This window comes from Colobus angolensis, unplaced genomic scaffold, assembly GCF_000951035.1.
Source record: "Colobus angolensis palliatus isolate OR3802 unplaced genomic scaffold, Cang.pa_1.0 Scaffold175, whole genome shotgun sequence".
NCBI lineage: Eukaryota > Metazoa > Chordata > Mammalia > Primates > Cercopithecidae > Colobus > Colobus angolensis.
Genome location: NW_012114877.1, coordinates 5,963,770 through 5,972,298, shown reverse-complemented (window position 1 = coordinate 5,972,298; position 8,529 = coordinate 5,963,770). Strand labels below are relative to the sequence as shown.

At 41.0% G+C, this 8,529-nt stretch overlaps 1 protein-coding gene across 1 annotated transcript in view; it reads right to left on the bottom strand.

The window, feature by feature from the left end:
* CHN2 (chimerin 2) overlaps positions 1–8,529 on the bottom strand; it is a 384,101-nt gene that overhangs the window by 5,646 nt on the left and 369,926 nt on the right. The window contains 4 exon segments of the mRNA XM_011938647.1: positions 770–885; positions 1,636–1,773; positions 4,176–4,253; positions 7,309–7,482. Of these exon segments, the coding sequence (XP_011794037.1) occupies positions 770–885; positions 1,636–1,773; positions 4,176–4,253; positions 7,309–7,482 (506 nt within the window).

Genomic DNA, 8,529 nt, shown 5'->3' with positions numbered 1-8,529 from the left:
ACAGTCAGGGAGCATATGTGCAGACTGTGCTTTGCTTTCTTCTGCACAGTAGATTTGCTAGAAATATCACTCCCACAAGTTTTAATTTAAACTGCACCACATACAGTACTATTCCCTTGAAGTTGTCTAATGAGTCTTTCTCTGGGAGACTTCTACAACCTAATATATTTTACAAGGCAAGGACATTGGCAATGAGCCACCCAACTCAGCCTGCACTCATGGCACTTCTCACTGTAGTGCTGGCATGCTTAACCCTGGTGCACAGCCCAGGTTAGGAAGTGGAGACTGGACATATTAACAATGGGAGGAAGAGTACATGCTTCTGGCTTTTGGGTCTCTGATAGGTACTGGCAGCTACTCAAAGAAAACCCTCCTGCTATTCCTCCTGGAGTAGAGGATGCTAGAACCTTCTTTGCCAGCACCACTAGGGCCCCGGAAGGAGGGAATAGTCTTACTGGGGTCAGGGCCTCAGCTCATCTGAAAAGTGCATCTCACACTGATCCCATCTCACACTGCCTTTGTGTCTCCCCATCAGGAATCTCATTACTATATTTGACAGCATACATAAACTTTTCAACCTTTAAAGGTTTTTTTTTAATTTTTTATAACAACAACAACAACAAGCAAAAAACTTTCTCAAAGTGAGCTTGACTTCTATGTCATGTGTCTCAGCATCTGAATCTCCCTTTGGTCACTTTTGCCTCTTCCTGGGCAAAGTGTAGTCCCTCCCTCCAGACCTGCCCTCTTTTCACTCTCTTCTCTCTCCTACAGCAGTGGGCCCAAGTGCCAAACACTGAATGAGCAACCCTGGGCTGATGGAAGGCAAATCCTGATGTCCCATTCCTGGACGCATGAGCTCAGCTCTCCAAGCCTTGCTTTTCTTCTCTGTAAAATGGGATTATAAGATTTGCCACGTGGGGTAAATGAGGGAATTAAACTAGAAGGCACTGGTGAGACGTTCTAGTATACTGCTTGACACAGTATACTCTGGCCTTCTGTTCACTTTGAACAGCATCAATAGACAAAACTTGGTTGTGACTTTAACTGATTAGGAATGAAATTCTGCCTAACAGATAAAAGTAGTTAATCTAGACCAAGTTTGTCCAACCCGCAGCCTGTGGGCCGCATATGCCCAGGAAAGCTTTGAATATGGCCCAGCACAAATCTGTAAACCTTAAAACAGTATTAGATTTTGAACTAATTTATTTAAAAATTATTTAAAATTATCATTAAAGCTATCATTAATGTCAGTATATTTTCTTCTTCCAGTGTGGCCCAGGGAAGACAAAAGATTGGATCCCCATGATCTGGTCAGTCCTCACTGAAGATTTTTTTTTCTGCGACAGAAATATTCATGCTTTCAACACGGAATGGGCCTGACTGTGTTGGTTCCCAGCATACAAGGAACGATGTGGACAGAACTGCCTGACACATACGTCAGTCCACAGAGTTCTTAGAACTGGTTCAAGTCAGCTGTTGAACTATGCCTGGTCATCTATTTACCGTTGTGCCCTCACTTGACAAGACAGGTACAAATGCAATAACTTAAACAGTTCTGAGTTTTAATTCTCTGAAGGTCAAAAGCATTGTACTTAAAAATTTCTTAAAAATAAAAAATTAATTTGAAGTACTTACTTGCTGCATCTATAAATTTGGAGTAGGTATCATATGTGATGACAGGGATGGGTAAGTCTCTGAAATACAGTTTAAGGGCTCCAGTGATGATGTTTATGTCTGGATAGACATTGGCAGATATATCGGCCTTTTCACCATCTGAAAAACAATCAGCGATCCAAGTCCTAATTAGGACCTTATTTCACCAAGGCATGTACAGAAAGAAAGAAAAAAAAATCCAATGGTGAATGCTCCCTGACAAGTCTCAGCTAACTCTTTTGGCTTCTAGTAACACTGAAGTGTAAGAGGCAACAGAAGGGAGTCTGGTGAGAGGGAGGTAGGCTCTGAGGGTTTGTGCAGGCAAACGGGTGATAAAACAAACTTCAAACAGTGCTTTGGGTCCCGGCCCCTGGTAATTTGCTAAATAGAAATTTAGCACAATAATTTGTATTATAGACACAAAGGTTCATAATAAAATGACAATCTAATCTGAAACAAGAGAACATCAAGAAGCTCTAATACATCTCCACCAGTGTTTTTTAGACTTGGATTTGGAAGTCACATTCACAAAATGATTGTTGAATAGTTTCAGTTCTTATTGTTTCTTTCAGGTTCACTGAAGGGGTTTGTTTATTTGTTTTTTTAACTTTATCCTTCCTCCCTGATCCCCTAGGAATTTAATCTGGGAAACTTTACCCTTTCCTCATGGATATGTGATGTTATATTTCTTATCATTCTTTTTTCTTTTTTTCTTTTGTGAGACAGAGTCTCACTCTGTAGCCCAGGCTGGAGTGCAGTGGCACAATCTTGGTTCACTGCAACCTCTGCCTCCTGGGTTCAAGCAATTCTCATGCCTCAGCCTCCTGAGTAGCTAGGATTACAGGCACGTGCCACCACACCTGGCTAATTTTTGTATTTTTAGTAGAGGGGGTGTTTCGCTACGTTGGCCAGGCTGGTCTCAAACTCCTGCCTCAAGTGATCCACCCGTCTCGGCCTCCCAAAGTGCTGGGATTACAGGTGTGAGCCACTGTGCCCGGCCTGTTTTGACAGTTATTTCACTTCAGCAGTTTAAATATATTATACTGATGTATCTGGTATTTATTGTCGGTCCGGAATTATTTCTTTGTAGGCAGTACAAAGGATCAGCACAGAAGTTTTGACCTGCTCCGTTTCCAACTCCCAAAGTGCTGGGATTCTAGGCATCAGCCACCGTGCCCGGCCTATATTTCTTACCATTTCTAACAATAATTCTCAAGACATTTTTTGACTTTTAGTTTTACCATTAGGAAATACCAGTCCAATTTGTCATAGCCTATGACATTTTTTGGATAAAAATGTTTTAATCATATAGGAATTCTTAATATCTTTTACTTAAAGAATTAAAAGAATAAATGCCTCAGCAAATTTGGTTCTGAAGATAAAAAGAGCTGCCGATGTATAGAAAACAGTAAAAGCATAGAAGATGTGCCATGTTTATTTCATTATTTACATATTTAGCAAACAGTTATTGAGAAGCTGTCATGTGCCAAGCACCATTAAGCCCTGATGAACCAAGGAAAAGAGATACTCTCTGCCAACCAACAGTTCTAGTTAGATTGACAGTCAGATATGCAACTCAACAATGACAAGGAAATGGGAAGATTGCTATGCTGAAGAAGTGTGGGGAATGTGGGGGGCATGTGGGAAAAGGAAGTTGAGCTCTGAGGTTAGCTTGGGGCAGTCAGCGAGGCTTCCTCAAGGAGGAAAGGCTTGAGCTGACCCCTGATTATAGGTGTTTGCTAGGCAGAGAGATGAATACATTTCAGATAGACAGGACAATGTGAGCTGAGGCACTTCTTCATGGCAGCAAATAGGGTGTATTTCAGGATTGCTGGAGTGTACAGTACAGTAGGGAGGAGGAACTGGAGAGAAGTCTAAAGAGAGAGGGAGGGCAACCTCATTGATTTCATATACCACACTACAAAGTAGAGGCTCTATCCAGTAGGGGTTCCATGTCTTGACTGGCTGTACCAGAATTACTTGGATTGCTTATTAGAAATACAGATTCTTGGGCTTATCCAGATTTCTGAATGAGCCTTCAAGTTGGGTCCCAGTGACCCGTATTTTTAACGGGATCCCCAGGATGGCCATGATATCTGACTTAAGAGATAGTATGTTCTAGAGAATATACACCACAGTTATAAAGAACAAAAGCAGTTCCCTCCTACACGTCCACTGCCTTCCCCTACATTAGTGCTGGGGGTGCCCTCCCATCCTTATGATCCCTTCTTTGGAGCTTTGAGAGAAGGAGAAGAATGGGATCCTGAGACAGGGGATGCAAACGGGTACTCCAATGCCATATGGATTGTCTGCCCGTTGACAGTGATCACTTGTCAATGGCTGTGAAGGAAACACTTTGCCCAGTGAGGCAGAAACATGAGATTTGTAAGCCATTATTCCTCCGTTTCTTGAAGAACAACTCTTAGTAGTTCTGAAACCCCATTTCTACTATGATTAAAATCTAGTTCCAAACGAGAAGGGTGTTAGGATGTCAGATGGCATTCAAGAAAGTACAAGCTTACCTCTGTCAAATGCCATTTTGACATCTTCAATGTGTTCAGTGAACCCAGAGACTCTGTAAAGGCCTTCCGATTTTAATCCTGAGAGAGAGAGAGAGAGAGAGAGAGAGAGACTTTAGCTTCTTGAAACATCTAAAAAAAAAAGACTCTAATTTCACATCTACACTACATGCTATCAGGAAATGAGCAAACATAGACAGCGATCTTATTTATCACACACAGTTGCATCAGAACTTGGACTTGTCTGTCTCGATTTCCAGGCAAGTCTGTTCTCATTTGCCCATGTAGCAGTGGAGATCTCAGTGTAAATCTGGTCTTCATCCTTCTCCGCTTTGCAAAGAGAACTGATATTTAAGATTCTCATGGACCGTTCCCTTACTTCCTTTCCTTTGTTCATGAGCTTGCTGGACACGAATTTCATCACTGTAGGAAGCAAGCTGACTTTCTTCCTAGCATCATCTTTCTTTTATTAATTTTTGTGGGTATATAGTAGGTGTATATATTTATGGGGTATATATCTTGATACAGGCATAAAATGTGTAATAATCACAGCAGGGTAAGTGGGGTACCTAGCATCATCTTAATCCATGTGCTATATTGTATGTAGCACTGTACTAGATACACATGTGTATGTATGTGGATATCTAATATGTATCACTCTGATTTTATTGGGAAAAATTAGACTGTTACAGCCTTTCATGTTTACTTGTAAATAAGACTATGTTAACTGTTTAATTAAAAATGATTACTTGTTATACTTTTAGACAACTGATTATACAAACAGATGCAGGAAAATAAAGTTTTAGTTATTGCTTCTGGAAATTGGATCACTGAAAATTTAGGCTAAGAAAAAAAGACTTGGTTTCTGTTCCTGGAGCTTATTGATTTGTTAAGATATGTCCTAAAAACAAGTCAGTTCCCAAAAGTATGAGCAGGGATAAAGGACCGGATTTCAGACTTTGTATGGCACAAACTAGCTGCTATCAAACTATAGCTACAGTAAAAATAAGCAAACAAATAGCTTCTGCTGCTGCCGCCATATATTCTGCTAAACCCTTGATAACTCACATATGCTCTTGTTTTTTCATCAGGAAAACATTTATGGAGTATGTATTATCTGCCGTATATAAGGGTCTTCATTAGGTATGCATCAGAGACAACAAATACATGGTGTAAATCACGAATACTTCCCCTCATCCCTTCTGTGACCATGACAGATGCTCTTAGTTGATCTCAGCCCTTTTTCCCACTGAGCTCTATTTAGCCTCAGAATTCATCTCAGTTCCAATTGCTCAGGTGACCACTACTGATCAACTGTAGTTGTCACACAAGATGAAACCTGTGGGTCATCCTGTTCTAAGATGTTGGTGCATATGAGCACATCTCATTCCAGTTGGAACATGCACTGCCACAGAGGCACAGACCCAGTGGATTATGGGAGCCCCTAGCAGTGAACATTGAACTCTGCCTGTTGATGGATGAATCAAAGTTCTGGCCTCTGGTGAGGCTCGCTCTCTGGCTCATAGATGGCCACCTTCTCTCACACGTCCTTTCCTTGGTATATGTGCATGGAGAGTGAGAGAGAGAGCTTGCTCTTTGGTGTCTCTTCTCATAAGGACATTGGTCGTACTGTTTAGGGTCCCTCCCTTAGGACCTCATTTAGCCGTAATTACTTCTTTGGAGACCTCCATCTCCAAAGACAATCACACTGGTGATTAGGGCTTCAACATGTAAATTTGGTGGGGTAGGAGAAACAAACATTCGGCCATAAGATTCACTGAGTCCCAAAGCACTCATTAAGCTCTGTCAGCCACAGTGGTGAAAAGATAGAAGGCATTTCTCACACTCTGGGATTAAATTAGCAAGTTCTCAGGGAACAGGATAGCTATGGTTTTCCCCCTCCACAGAAAAGGGAATAATTTCCTCTCTCTAAAAGGGTTGGGATAATAAGCTATGACATCCTCTTTAGTTGTGCTTTGGAAAAAATGGGGTAGTTGACCAATGAATATATATGTATAAAATATATTAAGCCAGTTAGGACACAATAATGGATACCAAGTATAACAGAATATGATACATGGCAAAAGTGGTTTAAACCTTACAAAAAGGCTCTATACACGGCCAAATCACCCAAATTACATCCAGCAACATCAGTGAACATTTTGATACTGAACAGTGGCCAAAGAAAGCACAAATAAAGGAAAAGTGACTCGTACAACATAAAGAACATTTTTTGTGCACAACGTGCAGGTTTGTTACATATGTACCCTAGAACTTAAAGTATAATAAAAAATAAAATAAATAAAAAGAACTTTTTTTTGAAATGTTTCTATCTTGTTTATTTTTCATCGAACAGATCTTTTAAATCTTTGAACTCTCCTCTTTGAAATAAACAATGAATATTTAGGAGCACATTTTTATATGGTAGGAGATGTATGTGTAGCTCAACAATTTCTTATTTAATAGAAGCTCCTTTTTTTTCGAAGATCCAATTCAAGCCTCACCTCTGCCATAACCTTTTCGCATGGTCCTTAAATAGGATTAAAATATTTTCCTTTGTGACTCCGTGGTACCTTGAACACAGCCATCCACAATGTTTGTTTATTTGCTCCCGATTGCCCACTCTAAAGTATGAATTTCTTCCATGCCTCAGCCTCCCGAGTAGCTGGAACTACAAGTGTGTACCACTATACCTGGCTAATTAAAAAAAAAAAAAAGCTTGTAGAGATGGGGTCTCACTATGTTGCCCACGCTGGTCTTGAACTCCTGGGCTCAAGTGATTGTCTGGCCTCAGCTTCTGCTGGGATTACAGGCGTGAGCCACTGCACACAGCTGAAGTATGAATTTCTTGACGGTGAGAATGGTGACCTTTATTACCTCAATGCCCAGCATGTAATAAATGTTCAGTAAACATTTTTTGAATGCATATATGCATGGCTTATATATACGATGGAAGTTGATATAGCTGGTTGGATTGAGTCTATCTGTGAGAGAGAATGAGTGTGTGTGTGCGCACACATGCCTAGGTCATTTTCCCAACAAGAGTAGTAGAGCAATTCTGTTTCCTTGACAACAGTAAAAACAAACAATAAAAATAAAATCACTGTGCTACTATAATAGGAAGTATTTTCCAAACCTCTTGCTTCAATTTCCCGAATGCATATGTCCACCACCATGGGTCTCTGAGTGTTGTGAGCCTTCACAAGTGTTGTGAGGTCACAACAGTATACTTTCTTGATCCTCTTGAGATCAGGTTGGCAGTCATTGGGAACGTGCTTGGAACACTGTTTGTGTACGTTCAATCCACAGTCTGTAAACAAAGAAGCCACATTAGCTTAGCCCAGCCCTTTTGTCAAAGCACAACCCAAATTATATGTTGCCAAAAATAAAAATATCACCACCCAAGGGTCTGACGTATTTCTCTGGAACATCTATCCCATTTCTAGGTGATACTGTCTACAGGATAAATACGAGTATCATCTCTAATCACTAAACCCGTATATGATTCCATTTTTCTCATTAAGCCTTCTCTGTCGCTGGACCTTGAGAACAGAACATCGGAGACAGCTTAGGTAATTGATCAGGTTTTTTTGTATCTGTTTTCCTGTTTCAGGCTGGAACCCTTTGGGTCCACAAGTAGGATTTTGGGTTTGGATTCCCAGACAATCCTGGCTTATAAAGGGCACCTAAGGTTTGTTCCAGGCTGTTTCCTTTAAGCTCTTGATGCTGCTTGTGTGAGAGGCAGAGTTACTTTTTCTGCAGGACTCTCTAATCTTTGCTTTGAGGACTCCATGACCATTGGTATCCTCTTCCCCCTTCCTGAAAGGTTGCCCCATTGTTTCCAATCCCTTTCTCCTTGGGCAGTTTGGGTAGGCCACTTTCCTTTCTATGTGCCTTATTTTGACACCTGTGAGTGGAAATAATGCCTAACTATATACACCAGTAGGAGTACTTGAGAGTTTATACCAATGCCATGTAATGTAATGTGATGATTATTTATAAAGTTCATATGAAACCCCAAAGCTGAAAAAGGTGCTTTTAAAGTTCAATGAACACATGAAAAGCCTGTTAGCAGTTGACATCCACTGATGGAATTTCTCTGACGATAAAAAGGCACAGTTGGCCGGGCACAGTGGCTCATGCCTGTAATCCCAGCACTTTGGGAGGCTGAGGCAGGTGGGCAGATTGCCTGAGGCAAGGAGTTTGAGACCAGCCAACATGGTGAAACCCTGTCTCTACTAAAAATACAAAAATTAACTGGGCATGGTGGTGGACCCCTGTAATCCCAGCTACTCAGGAGGCTGAGGCAGGAGAATCACTTGAACCCAGGAGGCAGAGGTTGCAGTAAACTGAGATT